The sequence below is a fragment of the Dipodomys merriami genome, unplaced genomic scaffold (assembly GCF_024711535.1).
Source record: "Dipodomys merriami isolate MVZ:Mamm:240054 unplaced genomic scaffold, mDipMer1.0.p SCAF_1, whole genome shotgun sequence".
Taxonomy (NCBI): Eukaryota; Metazoa; Chordata; class Mammalia; order Rodentia; family Heteromyidae; genus Dipodomys; species Dipodomys merriami.
The window spans coordinates 135,123,522-135,139,894 of NW_027202270.1; the positions used below are offsets into that span (position 1 = coordinate 135,123,522).

General features: G+C 43.3%; 1 protein-coding gene across 4 annotated transcripts in view; it reads left to right on the plus strand.

The window, feature by feature from the left end:
* Positions 1-7,555: 7,555 nt before the first annotated feature.
* The window catches only part of Max (MYC associated factor X), a 28,391-nt gene continuing 19,573 nt past the window's right edge, over positions 7,556-16,373 (plus strand). For 2 of the 4 annotated variants that reach the window (XR_011373934.1, XR_011373933.1), the window contains exons 1-2: positions 7,556-7,848; positions 8,585-8,611. Coding sequence is in view for 2 of the 4 variants with exons in the window: in XM_070031762.1 (XP_069887863.1) it covers positions 7,813-7,848; positions 8,585-8,611 (63 nt within the window). In the remaining 2 variants the exon portion in view is untranslated. The remainder of the gene's footprint in view (positions 7,849-8,584; positions 8,612-16,373) is intronic. The other 2 variants (XM_070031762.1, XM_070031763.1) reach the window with 2 other exon arrangements.

Sequence of the window (16,373 nt, forward strand, 5' to 3'; positions counted from 1 at the left end):
AGAGGAGGTGACAGGGAAGTCTTAAAGGAACTGCAGAAAGTGGGGCTGAGTGGGAGTTGTTTGAGAGAGCACACTCAGGGCAAACTCTGCAGTCTAGGTTTATTCTGGGACCATGGAGAGGACTGAAATGTTTGATCAAGGCACTAGTACATCACGTCTGTTATCCTGGCTACTCAGAAGGCTGAGAGCAGAGGATCAGTTTGAAGGCAGCCTAGGCATATAGGCTTGAGATTCTTATCTCCAATTAACCACCAAAAAAGCCAGAAGTGGAGCTGTAGCTCAAGTGGTAGAGCAAAAAAGCTAAGGGACAATGTTTAGGCCATGAATTCAAGCGCTAAGACAGGCACCAGTGAAGACACTTCATTCTTTTTTTTTTTTCTTTTTTCTTTTTGTCAATTGTAGGACTTGAACTCAGGGCCTGGGTACTGTTCCTGAGCTCTTTTGCTCTCAAGGTTAGCACTCTACCACTTTGAGACATAGACCCATTTCAGTTTTCTGGTAGTTAATTGGAGATAAAAGTCTCACGAACTTTTCTGCCTGGGCTGGCTTTGAATCATGATCCTCAGATCTCAACCTCCTGAGTAACTCAGATTATAGGTATAGCATCTGGTACTTGACACTTTATTCTTTTTTTGGGGGGGTGGGGGGTCCAGTTGTGGGGCCTGAACTCTGGGCCTGGGCGCTGTCCCTCAGCTCTTCAGCTCAAGGCTAGCACTCTACCACTTGAGCCTCAGTGCCACTTCCGGCTTTTTTTTTTCTTTTTGCTTATGTGGTGCTGAGGAATCAAACCCAGGGCCTCAGGCATGAAAGGCAAGCGCTCTACCACTGAGCCACCTTCCCAGCCTGACACTTCACTCTTTATAGAACACCTAGCTATAGGGTGGGTAAAGGCAGAAAGGTGGGCTAGAAGGCAGGGAAACACACTAGGAGGCCATTGCTCAGATCAGAGAAGATGCAGGCCAGAATTGACAGCTCCATTAGGAGCTAAGCGCATGAAAGGCCTGGAAAAATACCATAATTGGACTGGAAGAATGTCTCAAGGGAAAGAGCACCTGGCCAGCAAATGTATGGCCCTGAGCTTAAATCCCAATGCCGCCAAAACATACATACATACATACATACAGGATTGCTGATATGCTAGATGAGAGAGTTTGGTGGGAGTAAAGGAAGGGTGGTGGTTCAAGTGGGCTGATAAATGCCATTCTGGTCTCCCACCTTAAATCTGGATTCAATTTATAAAGACAAATTGATGGAAACAAAATAGCTTTATTGCTGGGCACTGGTGGCTCATGCTTATAATCCTAGCTACTCGGGAGGCTGAGGTCTAAGCATCATGGTTCAAAGCTAGCCTGGGCAGGTAAGTCCGTGAGACTCTTATCTCCAATAAACTACTCAGAAAAAAGCCGGAAGTGGTGCTGTGGCACAAGTGGTAGAGTGATATCTTGAGCAAAAAGAGGCTCAGGCCCAGAGCCCAGGCCCAGGGTTCAAGCCCCAGGACTGGCAAAAAACAAAAACAAAAACAAAGAAACCCCCATTATTATTGATGGAGATGAATGAATTGAAGGTGAAGCTTGACCTCTGTGGCTTCTTAACACCCTTGATACAGCTACCAGGCAGTTTGTCATGTCAAAGCTAGGTGGCCGCAGGCTCTTCTACAGACCCTCTATAGATAGGGAGGGGAAAAGGCAGAATTCCCAGCTCAGGTTGGGCACCAGTGGCTCATGCCTGTAATCTTATCTATTCAGGAGGCTGAGATCTAAGGAACACAGTTCAAAGCCAGCCTAGTTGAGAAAGTCCGTGAGAATCTTATCTGAAAATAACTACCAAAAAAAGTCAGAAGTGGAGCTATGGCTCAAGTGGTAGAGCACTAGCCTTGAGCAAAAAGAAGCTCAGGGACAATACTCAGGCTGAGTTCAAGACCCAGGACTGGCACACATACACACAAAATGAAGTTCTCACAGCTCAGGGAGAAAGGGCTGGACCACAAATAACCAGTTTCTCCTTTGAACTCTCCCAGGTGACAAAGGGTTCAAGAAACACTGCCCCATAATATACTATAATGTTCTTTTGGTGAGTGCAAACGGGGCACTTGGAGAACGGCAAGTGCAGGGAGGAGCTCTCTCTGTACTCCCTTATCTAAGTAGACACAGAGGAGTTCAAGAGTCTGCAGTCCTTCCCAGCATGTCATCAGCCAAGGAGGATTAAGTTCAAGTCTGGAGTCACCACCGCATGCAGACAGGCTTTGCCTCAGGTTCTGTCTATTACCTCGGGGCCCATCCATCTTTTCCAGTAGTCATTTGCTCTCCTAACTTGCCTCCTTTCCCCCCCACAACAGGGTATGGAAGCTTCTAGTTCTCACTGGGTATTAGATACTCCCTTTTCTGTGATGCCCAGTACACATAATAAATTTATAAGCTAGGTGCTGGTGGCAGAGTGTAATTCCAGTTACTCAGAAGGCTGAGATCTGAGGATTCCAGCCCTGGCAGGAAAGTCTTAAATTTCTCCAGTTAACCAGCAAAAAGTGCTAGAAGTAACTTAAACGGTAAAGCACCTGCCTTGTATAGAAAAGCCAAGTGAGAATGCCAGGCCTTAAGTTTAAGTCCCAGTACTGGCACACAAACCCACATTAATAAGTAGTAATAATAAAATAAATTTCTATATTTTCTTCCTTCAACCGACAGCTTATTTCATAGGTGAAGTTGTTGAACTCTCAGGGTAGAAAGGGAAGCTTTTCCCATTCCTCCCAAGACAAGTTACTCACTCATTCCCCAAGAGGAAATAAAGGAAATAAAGAATGCTAGAATCCGCCCCCCATCCTGTATTTTTATACTTTTTTCTTCCCTATGGAATGGGTTAAAACACATTTTCTTCTCTGAAAATACAAGGAAAAGGTTTCTCATGGTCCTTCCTTTTGGCCTTCCAACTCTAACTACTCTGAGCTCTTTACCTAAGCCCATGACTACACACAGCCTCAGAGTAGTTACCACTGCCCCCTCCCCTCTATGGAGTGTGAAAAGGAGTCCCAAGAGAACTGAGCAGTCTCATAGACTCTTTATGCTCTGACTATACACTAGTAAACAACCTCTTTCATTTTAACTCTTACTTCATTAATTACTTTTCTGTAAGTCTGGGGATTCAATGCTCTACCACTGAGCTATATCCCCTGCAATCAACTTTATTCTGACCTCTTTGAATGGTCCTTAGTTGAGTGTGGCAGCTGGTTCCTGAGGGAACTTGGTGGTTACATTTCCCCAAATAAGGAGAGAGGAACACATTGAGTAGGGAAAGGAGGAGATTGTCTTCCTAGGAGTTCCTTGGGAAATTTGCTGCATAGGAAAGATAGCCAAGTTGTTGAGATAGTTGCTAGTCTAACAGGCTTTCTGTTTTGTTAAGAATGATGTACACTTGAAAAGTGGCTCATATGGTAGGACGCTTGCCTACCAAAGCTGAGGCTCTGCGTTCAACCCCAATATTGCAGAGAGAGAGAGGGAGAGAAAGAGAGAGAGAGAGAGAGAGAGACAGAGACAGAGACAGAGAGACAGAGTCATTAAAGGTATTTTAGCAAGATTTAGCTAAATGGCTTTCTACATATTTCTATACACACACACACACACACACTCATAGATATGCTCAAGTTTATGTGAATGGCTCATAGTCCAAATGTATTAAAATCTGCTTTTCCTCATTCATCCATAGGTGGGGGGGGAGGGTGTTGTTTGTTTTGTTTTGTTTTGTAATGATCTCAATATGCAAAACCTTGGGATTTATTTTTATGGCTTTTTGTTTTTGTTTTTTGCAGTACTGGGGTTTGAAATCAGAGCCTCGTACCTCAATCCACTTATTGTAGACTTCGCATTAAAGCTGAAATGACAAGTATGTATCACACCAGCTTCTTTCTACAGAAATTGGAGTTTCTAGGGTTTTTCTACATAGTCTGGCCTAGATCTTCCTAATCTCAGCTTCCCATGTAGCTACTGTGCTTAGCTACTGGCTAATAAAGGGTACTAAGTGTATGCCTGGGCTGGCCTCAAACCTCAATACTCTGGGTCTTGGCATCCTAAGTAGCTATGATTACAGATATGAGCCACTGGTGTCTGGCTAGGCCTTGAGTTTTCAAAGTAGATGTGCCCAGACTGGCATCAGTAACTCATCAACACACTGGTAAAAAGTGCCAATAGGATGTTCCTTTAATGTATCCTAACTACTCAGGAGGCTGAGATCCAGAAGATCATGGCTTAAAGCCACCCTGAGCAGAAAAGTCCATAACTAACTTCAACTAACCAGCAAAAAGCTAGACTGGAGGTGTGGCTCAAATAGGAGAGGGTCAGCCTAGACTGCAAGACCCTAAGTCCAAATCCCAGTACAGCATACCACCACCACCCCCGCCGTCCCCCAAAAAGAGTGATTTTAGCCAGGTGCAATGGCTGCTCCAGAGTCTGAGATCTAGGTTTGAAGCCAGCCTGGACAGACAAATCCCTGAAACTCTTTATCTCCAATTAACCAGCAAAAAAACAGAACTTGAAGTGTGGAAAGCGAGGAAGTCTGTTTGCCTACCCTTCCTCCCACACCAGAGCATTTGAAGCTCTAATGTGCATACAAATGAATAGGTTTTAATGCAGATCTGATTTAGAAGGTCTAGGTGCCAGCTGAGACTTCCCACTCCAAACACGCTTCCAGGTGATTTATCACTGACCCTGCTTGTAGTAGCAAGGGGCTAACAAGATTCTTGCTCATAAGACTGAAAAAAGCTCTCTTAAGCTCTACCAAAGACAACTGTGTATAGAGAAGAGAATAGATCCTTAGATTGTTATTCATATCAGGAAAGCACCAAGAAGGACAATTCAATTTTCTCCTTAGCTTTAGTGTTATTTATTCTTTCCCCCCACCCTTCTCTCTTTTGCCAGGCCTGGGGCTTGCACTCTGGGCCACGGCACTGTCCCTGAGCTTCTTTTGCTCAATGCTAGCACTCTACTTCTTGAGTCACAGTGTCACTTCCAGCTTTCTTTGTTTATGTGGTACTGAAGAATCAAACCCAGGGCTTCATGCAAGCTAGGCAAGCACTCTACCACTAAGCCACATTCCCAGCCCCATTATTTGTTCTTTACTTGCCTTTGGTCTAAAAACATTCTCTCTAAAGATCATAGTCCTTTGAAACTTACTGAAATTTGCATTATGGTTCAAAACATGGCCAGTTCTTGCATATGCCCTATGAAAATAGCACATTCTACAATTGTTGGGTGCAATGTTTTGTCAGATGTATTAACTAGGCCGGGAGGTGTTCAGAGTCTAACAATTACTAGGAAGAGATGTGTTAACATCTCTTGTCTCTCTACCTGGAAGGCATTTCCTCTCATTTCAACCTACTTGCTCAGACCTTCTTTCAACAACTAAGGATTCAAAGGGAACAAAATGTGGCCTTGATCTTTACAGACCCTGCCCTTGTCCTGGTGGAGCTGACAGTTTCAGATGTTCTTGATGGAGCCCACCCCCATGTGGGACTTGGCATTCTTTCCCACTCTTCTGACCTCTTAACAGCAGTCACTGCCCTTACAATGCATTTGACACATTGTCTTTACCACATTGCTTTCATAATTTACTCTCCTGTCATTCCATGTTTAGCAAAGATTATTTTTCTTTTATAACAGCTTTATTGAGATATAATTATTGATGTATCATAAAACCCACTCTTTCAAAGAATACAATTCAGTGAAAGACTATCTTATTTATCTTGGCATTCTCTATAGTGGTTCAATCTTGGGTCCACATTGGAATCACTTCAATAGCTTTAAAAACTATTGCTGTTTAGCTCTCACCCCCAGGGATTCTGATTTAATCGGTTTGGGATATGATCCTGGTATATGGATTTTTTAGAGCCTCTATTGAGTACACATAGCTGGGGCCCAATGATTGTTGTAATCATCAATTAACCCAGATCTACTATCTAGTTAACTCACTGAAGAGCTACCATCCTAGTCTCCTTTACAGCCTACTACCTCTTATCACATAATGATCTTCCCAACACAAAAAGAAATTTAGAAACAATCAATTAGCCAGGCATACCTGTAATCTTATCTACACAGTAGGCGGAGAGTGGGAGGATCGTGGTCCAAGGGCAGTTTGGACAGAAGAGTCTGTGAGAGTCTGTCATCACCTCCACCAGAAAAAGCAAGGCTGGAGAGGTGGCTCAAGTGGTAGAGTGCCAGCTAAGCTGAGAATACTGAGTTCAAACACTAGTACCGGGGATTGGGGGGGGGGGGGAGTAAATGTATTTACAGCAAGTACAGACTTAAAGGACTGTACCACTGAGCAACAAAGACAGCATATTTGAAGGGGGGGGGAAGAAAAAGCATATTACATTTACATTTGTATCTTTAGTAACACAAAGATATGTTCACAAAACGATATATAGCACAACGATTGTGTGTGTGTGTGTGTGTGTGTGTGTGTGTGTGTGATAGCCCCGAATTCCCACATTCAAAGGAGTCTGGGGGCCATATAATAGTTTTCATTTAGAACTGGTAACTCATGGAAAAGCTCAAGATATCATTCACCTTGCAGGAGAGATGTGAGAGAGTTGGTTAATTTATCTGATCACAGAGGCGTCTTGTTTTTGTTTTTCTTTCCCGAGGGACTTGGAACTCTTACAAATAGTGGCAGGCCACCCCAGGCCGTCTACACCTCCACGGCTGGCTGTGAGCTCTGTGAAGGCATCTCCTTGCTGCCTGCCGCATGTTAGGTGCTCAGTAAATACCCGGGGGATGGAAGTAATGACACCTCCTGCCGGTATCTACATACGATTTTAACTGGATTGGAAGCTGCACGTTTCCCGTTCAGTCCTTTTTTGGCAATGCTTAATTACAGCTCTCTGGACCTGCAGTTCCGGAGAGCTGCAAACGCACACGGGACGGGGCCTCTTCCACGGGCGAGCGTGCAGGGCTGCGAATGTGCGAGCCTCACGGAGGGCAGAGCGGTCACTCAGAGCCAGACACTCCCACGCGAGCTCGGCCCTCTACCCGGTCCTGAGACGCTACCTCACCCCAGCCACTGCCAGCCACCAGAGCCCAAGGACCCACGTCGCGCCGCGGCCCCCGGTCCCGAGCGTCCTCACTTCGGCCCCGGGAGCCCCAGGAAGGCAAAGTAAAGACAGTCGCACCAGGAGAGGCAGCGTTCTTTAGGCAGCCGGCTTCTCCCCAAGAGCCTCCGCCCAGACCCTTGGGCCCGGCGCCCGGAGCTTGGAGCCCAGACAGTGGCAAACTCCAGGAGCTCAGCTCCCTCCACGTGTCCTGTCTTCCCGGCAGCCTCTCCGCTGCCTCAGGAAGAAAACCTCCTGACAACTCGCGGTCTTTGGACTACACCTCCCGGCAGGCATCGCGCCGCTTCTCTCCGCCCCCTACTGGTGCGCAGGCGCCCTATGCTCCGTCAACACGCCGAGCTAGGGGCCCCGGAGTGCGGTGCCTTATGGGATTTATAGTTTTCCTGGCTCACGTCAGGTGGCCCAATATAGAATCGTGGACTACAAGTCTCGGCTACCCTAGCGCGGCGAAGCCCGGTCACGTGGCAGGGGTCCGATCGGGCGTGCGTGCCGCCGTTGATCCGGTGCTGCAGTGAGGAGGTGGTTCTCGCCCGTGTTGTGTGTGTGCGTGCGTGTGAGTGTGAGTGTGTGTGTGTGTGTGGTGTGAGTGAGGGAGCGAGTGCGTGAGTGAGTGAGAGTGTGTGCGGGGGCACTCGGCTTCTCGTTGTCGGTGACTTCCCCTCCCCCCGCCCTCCCCCTCCCCGCCGTCGCTGCAGTGGCCGCTCCCTGGGCCGTAGGAAATGAGCGATAACGATGACATCGAGGTGGAGAGCGACGTGAGTCCCGGGGCTTTTTCCTTCCCTTGAGGGTTGTCAGGCTGGGACAGCGGCCGGGGCTCTCAGGGGGGCGACTGCGGGAGGGGGCCGAGGCCGCCGCCGCCTCCTTCCCCTTCCCCTTCCTCCCGGGACCAGGACCCGCTGCGTCGCGCTCCCGGCTCGCTCCTCTCCGGGCCGGGACGGCCTCCTGGGGCTGGAGGTGGGAGTGGACACGCGGCCTCTGGGACCCCCGCCCCCTCCCGCGGAGGAGGGTGTTGCGGCCTCCTGTACGCACCTCACCCGGCTCAGGTTCCGGGGATACGGGTGGGTTGAGCCAGGGATCCCATTGTCCGGGTGCTGGGGAAGGGGACGACGGTCCGGACTTGCCCCTTGGATCCGCGATTCCCCCCACCCCCCACTCTTCCCATGACCCGTGCGGATCCTGGGGGTGAGGGAAGACGGAGAGAGGTTGGGAGTGCCCAGATGCCCGAGCAGAGCCAGAGGGGAGGGCACAGTGCTCCCGACTCCCTCTGGCCCGGATCGGATCCCGGAAAGAGGGACGGCGCCCGGGACCCCCCTACCCCGCTACCGGATCCCGCTGGGGGTGGGGGGTGGGGGGAGAGAGAGAGGGAGGGGTGTCGGGCTGACTCCCCACCCACCGCTTCCTCCGCCGCCGGCATTTTCTTTCTTATTATTGAATGTGAAGTGTAAAAATAACTCCTATATTTTCTATTTTTTTCTCTCTCTCTTATTCCAGGAAGAGCAACCGAGGTTTCAATCTGCGGTACGTCTCCTACTCTCCATTTCATTTTCATTTCCGTTCAGTTTTAGTCCTTTTTGGGGTCAGAGAGAAAACGATATCATTCTATTACTTTTAATAATGTAGTAAATTCTCTTGTTGACAGCTAAAGTGGGTCTTCAGGGGTTGGGGCGGGTTGCAAATTACGTGATTTTGGATCCTCAGGTGGTAGATTGTAGTGAGTAGTCAGTAAGACAAGCTGTATGCAAAGAAGTGCATCGTTCCTCTAGTTTGTAGGTGAGGGATTCACCTGCCTCTGTATGTGAAGTGAGAAAGAAGGCGTTCTGAAGTGATGGTGGTATTATTTGGGGGCAAGATGGCCAGAGATTTATTTCGGAACAAGTAGGTTTTAAACCATATCTGCATACTTGTATGAACCTGAAGCCACATGCAATAATCACCTATAACCAAGTCATGTGACTGCTGTAGACCCATAGACTCCAGCCAAGCAAAGTATTTTATTGCAAAAATAGGAAATATAGAGAGAGGAGCCAAAGGTTGAATCCTAAGAGTGTCACATACAGCTTCTTGTGATCTATTTCTACAGGATAGAAAGAAAACAACAAAAAATTGAATTGGCATTGCAGTCTCTTTGCTGAAAAGTTGATAGTTATGACTGTATAGTGTCATAATAATTTCCTCTTTGTGTGTGCTGGTACCAGAGCCTAGGACTGTCCTTTAGAATTATCACTCAAGGCTAGAGCTCTATCATAGCTCAAGTTAATTGAATGTAAGAGTCTCATAGGCTCTTCTACCTGGGCTGGCTTTGAACTGGGATCCTCAGATCTCAACCTCCTGAGTAGCCAGGATTACAAGCCTGAGCCACTAGCACCTGACTATAAAATGATTTCTTACCGTTTGGACATGGTTTCCAGAAGATGATCCTGTGGATTTAGAAACATACTGTAATCTCATGCTTTTGGAGTTTGAGACAGTAAAAATATAGCATTAGAGAGAAAACATAGGCCCAGAGTAAGAGTGAGGAAGAGGAATATGTATATGAAAATGTCTGATATTTGACAGTGAGGAACATAGACATATATAGAGTGAGAATCAAAGATTCATTTGTCTTTGAGATAGTGAGGAATAAGATATAGAGGGAAGAGGTGAGGACTGGAACATATGCCACTTCCAAAAATGTGGCTACTCTTCAACTCTCCAGTGGACTATATTGTGGGAGAGCTCACTGTTAGCAGATCTTTCTGTTTCTGCTATTTATTTATTTATTTATTTATTTGTTTATTTAATTTATTGTGATGGTGGGGAATCAAAAGTCAGGGCCATAATTATGCATGCCGGGCAAACCCTCTGTCACTGAGCCACATCCCTTAGATCTTCATAGTCTAAAAGAAATGATACCTTTCTGGATTTTGGCGGGCAGGGGAGGACACCACAGTTGCTAAGCAGGCACTGTACTATTCAAACCATGCTTCTTGCCTATATTTTTTTAATGCTAATTTAATTTTTTTTTTTTTTGTGGTACTGAGGTCAGCTGGGGCCATAAGCATTCTAGGCAAATGCTGTACTACTGAACTGTACCTAGTTCATTTTTCTGGTTTATTTTTAAAAATGGCATGTGGCACACCTGTTTAAAATAGTATATGAAGACTTAAGAGGGTGCCTCTTTGATTCCTCTGGTGTAAGATTTTAGTAAACACCATGTAAAGGCAAGCTCTTATAGTTGTACCTGCATTTTAGCATGATCAGAGATTGTGCAGGTTGTCTAAGACTGGCATTACAATTTATATTTATTTGAGATCTGATGTCTCCATAAAACCCAGGGATGCAGTTGTTCCCATAGTTTAAGATTGTCACTGGGTAATGGTTACTAAAAATAATTTGAAGTGTTGTCCAAATTTGTTAATATATTTGACTATGTAATATATTTGACTATGTGTTAGTTTTTATTCTTGTTTTATGATACTGAGGTTTAATTCAAAGCCTTAGCACTCTACCACTTGACCACCCCTAGACTTTTTTTTTTTTTTAAATAGTATGTTTACTTGATAATGTGGACTTGGTTGGAGTTTTGTGTTTGTGGCCCAGTCTATTTAAAACATAGTGTTTCCTCCAAGTCTGCAGTTACAAAATCTGCCACAGGGCGTGGTCAGGGTTGGATGGTAAGATTGGTAAGGCTTCCTTTGCAGAATTACCCTTTGAATTGGAATTGTATTGCTTTCCAGTTAGAGGAAAGTTTTCCTTTGTGTGAAATTTTGGCTCACAGTTCTTGAATGCTTTTTGCTTTTCAAAACATTTATCTACATTGATGTTTTTGTATATTTGTTGACTAAGTTTTTTAAATGTGTCCACTCTCCTAGAATACTAATCTCCATGTTTTATTTAGATGTTTATAGTTTGCTGTTAAGGTATTAGGTTTTTTTTTTTCCTTTTGATTTGTGGGAAACAGACAATGAAAGTAGGTTGGACCCTTTGTTTTTGTTTCTTGGTGCAGGAGATTGAACTCTAGTCCTCTAAAGCCTTTGTTTTTAATTTGCACACCAACTTGTTGAAACGTAAGTTTTTATCAGGCACAAGTGAATACCAAAGCAGAGAGAAAAAGCAGATGTGTATAGACAAATGTTATATACAAATACAACTAATGTGGATAGCGAGGATAAAAATGATTTCATATTTTTCCCCTTTACAAATACATTTGTTTACTTCCTGAAATTTAGTATAAAATAAATATACTTTTAAAAGTTTACAAGGAAACTATTTTTACGTTTTTTGCTTTGGAAAAAACCACGGGAAAAGATGTGGGTTTTGAATCATAAAATATTTAGGACTACAGAAGAACTTTGAAAGTTATTGGAAAGTGTTCTGTGAGTTCTGATACTAACATGTATGTTTTACAATACCACTATAACCATGTTAGCCTTACTATATCAAAAATGAGGATACTCAGCAAGAACAGAATTAAATTAGGAAGTAAGGCTGACTATAACAGAAAGTGAAACTGATTTGACGACTATGTTTGTGTGCCTCAATACAAAAGGGAAAACAACTTTTCCAGTGGCCACTAAGTTTTATTTTAAAAAAGAAGTAGCCCCAAATTTGATAAATCACATAATTCCACTGATAGTGTCTTAGTTTTGAGAGTGAAAAGTTGCATTTTAAAGATAAATTTTTGTAATAGGTCTATTTTCATTTTATACAAGGAGTTCCTTTTGCTTTGTTTTAGTTTGGTACGTTTCTTAGGAAAAGAGTGAAAGTATGCCAGAAATATAGAATGGGAGCTGGTTAGGAAGCCAGAGACCTTTTCCAGTATTGTCTATCCCATGGCAGCTAAACGTGGGTTATAGTTGTGTACCATAGCCATTAGGAGTTTTAAATAGATTTGTACAAGTCTGCTTCTGGTGCTGTTCTGGCATATTTTTAACTTTGCAGCTCTTTGTTTCTTTAGGATTTACAGTGTATTCAGAAGGGTTGTCTCTTACCTGCAACAGAATCAGTTGCACAGCAGAAGTGCTGCACAGTGCTTGTACTTTGTGTCTGCTTCGTGCTGACAGTGATAATATGAATTCTGAATGTGCTTGTGTTTAGAATAAAGGTTTGTTTTGTTTGGTTTGGTTTGGTTTGGTTGGTCATGGGGCTTGAACTCCGGGCCTGGGAACTCTTTTTGTTCAAGGCTAGCACTCTACCACTCTGAGCTTCAAGAGTCAAGATGCCAGAAATGGTGAAAACTTATAAATCCAATGTGACTTTCAGTTGAGATATTCTGACCAAGGCATCCTTACTCCCAAATGGCTGAAGCATGATGCTAGGTGTGTAGGTAGTACTATCTTCCTATTTTGGTTTAGACACCAGAAGGTGGGAAGAGCCTGGAAAATAAGTACGTTTATTATTAGATCACAGGAGTGTATACCAGGCAATGGGCTTCTGGCAGAATAAGTGTTGGGAAACTGAAATGACTGTTTTCCTGTTAGAAACTTTGGTGGACTTATTTCAAATACTCAATTCATATCAGTTAAAATGAGAATTTTAAGTTGCTAAGAAATTCAGTTTTACCTGTTTTATCCACCAGAATATAGATATTTTTGAGTAAGAATGTGGAAGCTTTATTTTTTTGATGTTTTTAGTCTTTAAAAAAATAGCTTTAATTTTTAAATTTTTATTTATTTTATTTTTGCTAATCCTGGGGCTTGAACTCTGGGCCTGGGCACTATCCCTGGGGAACTTTTGCTCAAGGTTAATACTCTACCACTTGAACCATAGCACTACTTCTGGCTTTTTCTATGATTAATGGGAGCTAAGAGTCTCACAGACTTTACTGCCAGGGCTGGCTTTGAATTGTAGCTAGGATTATAAGCATGAGCCACTGGCTACTGGCTTTTAAAATTTATTTAGTTATGAATGTTACATTATGGGGGAAGGGAGTTTGAACTCAGGGCCTACGTGCTGTCCTTTAGTAGTAGTAGTTGTTTTTACTCAAAACTGGAACACTACCATGTTTGCCACAGCTCTGTTTCTGGGTTTTGGTGGTTAATTGGGATTAAGCCTCATGGACTTTCCTGCTGGGTTGGCTTTGAACCTTGATCCTCAGATTTCAGTCTCCTGAGTAGCTCAGATTACAAGAATGAGTCACCAATGTTTGTCTCATCTTTATTTACATTTCTTAAAGGCAGTAAGTATTTAGTACATTGCATAGATTCTCTATACACTAAGGGTTTTCTATGTTGGCATTGAGAAGATTCCCCTTATTAGAGTGGTTAGGTGTCAGTAGCTTGCAACAAATTATATTGTACTGGAAAACTTTCTGTATCCTTGAATATCAAAGCATTTGCTACTCCATATTATTTTCCTAAAAGTGTAAGAAGAGTGTGGACTGGTACAATTTCTTGAACCAACATGCATTCTCAGCATTAAGTTGAAATCATTTTAAGAGATTTCCCATAATTCAGAACAGATTAACTTCAGTGACCTGCCAGTTTAACAACTTATTGGCCAATAAAATGTTTTCTTACAACATTTAACTACACTTAAGGTACATGTGTTTTGTTAATGTCAGAGAGGGACAAATTGTAGGTGAAGATTTTTATTCTGGCTGACAGTATGGAAAGTTGGGTGGAAATAAAACTAAGAGGCTAAGTAAAAAACCTTGGCATTCGTAATCCACCGAAAGCTGGAAGCGATTTTGTGCTGTAGTTCCTGTTGAACATCTGTGGGCCACTCTCTGGTAGCCCCTTAGTATTTCTGTTGGGTCTAGGATGTGCTAACGGAAAGGCTTTCTGGCAGAAACTAAATCCAGTGTTAAAGAACTAGCAGAGCTAGCAACTGCTTGCTCCTAGAGCATGGGTAGAGCAAGTATTTGGGGGGATCTGCTATACAACAGCAGGTTATCACATAGAATTGTGTTTGATCAATTCTGTAAGAGTGAGTTTTCATTGTTAGAATACCTCAGCACAGGGGAGAGAAATTTTGTTTGCTCAACATAATTGTTTAGCCCTTTATATTAAAAAAAAAATCAGTTGTGAGTTTGTGGGAAGAACTCCAGTACCTCACACTGAGTCTTCACCCAGTTTTTCTTTCTTAACTCTGAACTCTCTCCTTTTGGAACAGGGTTACCAGCAAAAGACAGTTAGCAAAGCATTGAGAGTAAGTCTGCCAACTGGCTGTATGTGGTGATGGGTATCAGGCTGCATGGATTGCTGGTTTAGAAATATCTCTTGAGAATTCTCAGCCTGTGTGAAGGTTTTTCAGTTTTTCATGTGTGCTTTCCAGTATAATTAGGCATATTCTGTATTTTTTTTTTAACTTGGCTCTTGTAAAATGGGCTTGGGGAAGAGGCTTATTTGCCATTGTTGGAAAGCTTTAATATTGATTCTGATTAGACATTACAGCTCAGGATAGACATAGACAAGGCAGGAGGGACTGTTCTAAGATTCCCCTCTTCTGCTAGTTAAACTGAGCCTGGAATCATCACAGAAATTCCATACACACGTTTGAGAACAACAGTCCCAAGCTCAGGCTATCTACCAGGCAGTGGACTGCTGTCTTTCCTTGTTGAGCCAACTTTTTAAACTTGGCTGCCTCCCCAAATGAGAAGCCAAGATTTTGGCTATGGTCCCCAGCCAAGTTCACTTACAATCCTCTAACCAAAAGACTTGTCCATTTGAGTCCGTTCAGTGCTCAGGGAATGGGAGAGCGGTAGTTCATTGTGGGGATGATTTTGGTATTAGATTATATATAACTCCACATCTCTGGCCTATGTGAAACCAATCCAACTTTATTGTAGATGTTTGAGAGCTGCAGGGCTCTCCCAGAAAGAAAACAGAATTTTTATTTGTATCCACAGGATGGATTGTGAATAACTGGTATCATTGCTTCTGTTCATAGCTCTTAAGCTGGGAGGAAGGCCAGGAATCAGGGTGATTTAGTAGACTAGTTTGTCTTAGGCTGATGTGGGAGACCAAAGCTTGGCAATTAATTTGCATGTAAATAGACCATCTTGGAAAGTATATAGCAAACACAGCAGAGGCAGTAAATGCCAAATGTCAGCTCTCCTCCACCTTCTTAGCTCTTTAGGCATATTCGTAGCCTAATTTACCTTTGTATTACATGACTAGAGGGAGCAATAAGTTAGAGTAGCACTAGGCCTTATATGTGTTTAATTCCTTCAAACTATTTTATACTCACATTAGAAATTTTGTTTTTTTGCTATAGTAAGTTATATGATGTGGAGTACCTGCCTCTAGCTTCAGGTTCTCTGATACTCCAAATTTGATTGTCCATTAGATTCCCTGTACGATTTGATTTAATGTATCACTATAGTTGGTAAAATACTCACAGTGAACTCAGACTTCACATGGGACAGCTTTAGACTGCTCTTACCTTCTCCATGATGGGAACCACATGTCCATTCAACAGAGCTGTGGATGAGATGACCACAGCTGTTTCTGACTCTTCTTTCATCTGGAGTGACTTAGACATATTTTTTTCTTTGATATAGGGTCTTACCATATAACCCAGGCTGTCCTCCTGCTTCAGCCTACAGGCATGTACTACATTCCAGGCTTAAACTTTTTAAATTAAATAATAGAATTTCATATCCTTTCATTCTTACAATTCTTCATGGATTTTTGTGTGTACATCTTGTCTAGTACATGCATTTGTTGGTGGTGGCATTGTTCTTGTACTCAGCCAAGTTATTTACTCTTGTTGCTTCATTTTTAAAATTCATGGCACTATCTTGGTAGATTAAAGCTACTTCACTTTATGGATATGACTAGCTCAGTGCAATATGGAATAGTCAAAGTAGATTCCTAAAGATTTTCTGTAATTCCTAGAGTATAGGTGTGGTAAAGCTCTTGCTTTGAATAAAGTGCTTGGAGTCCTTTGAGAGGCACCATTGTTATTATGAGGGGACTTGTCCCTTGTTACCTTTACCCTTTTGACTTATTGACAGTCTTTGTCCAGCTCATTGTTCTTTGTGACTCCAGACAGAACAAGTTAAAGATTGGCTAGGTATTTTAAACTGCCAAATTAGCCTGACCAGGTACATGTGCCTTAGGGAATTTACTCAGTGTGTGTTTATAGAAGACCTGCTGTCTAAGAACTGCCCTTCTGTCTTGCTCTTGTGATGGGAAGCCTTTAGCAGATCGTGTCTTGGATTTGCTTTCAAAAAAGAAGTCTGAATGCAATTGACATCTCTAGCAGCTCTGTGAGGATTTCAGATTCAAGAGGGTTTTGTGTTTTGGGGTTTTCTAGAGGTTTTCTGTTGCTTTAATGAGATTATACTAGTGTCTTT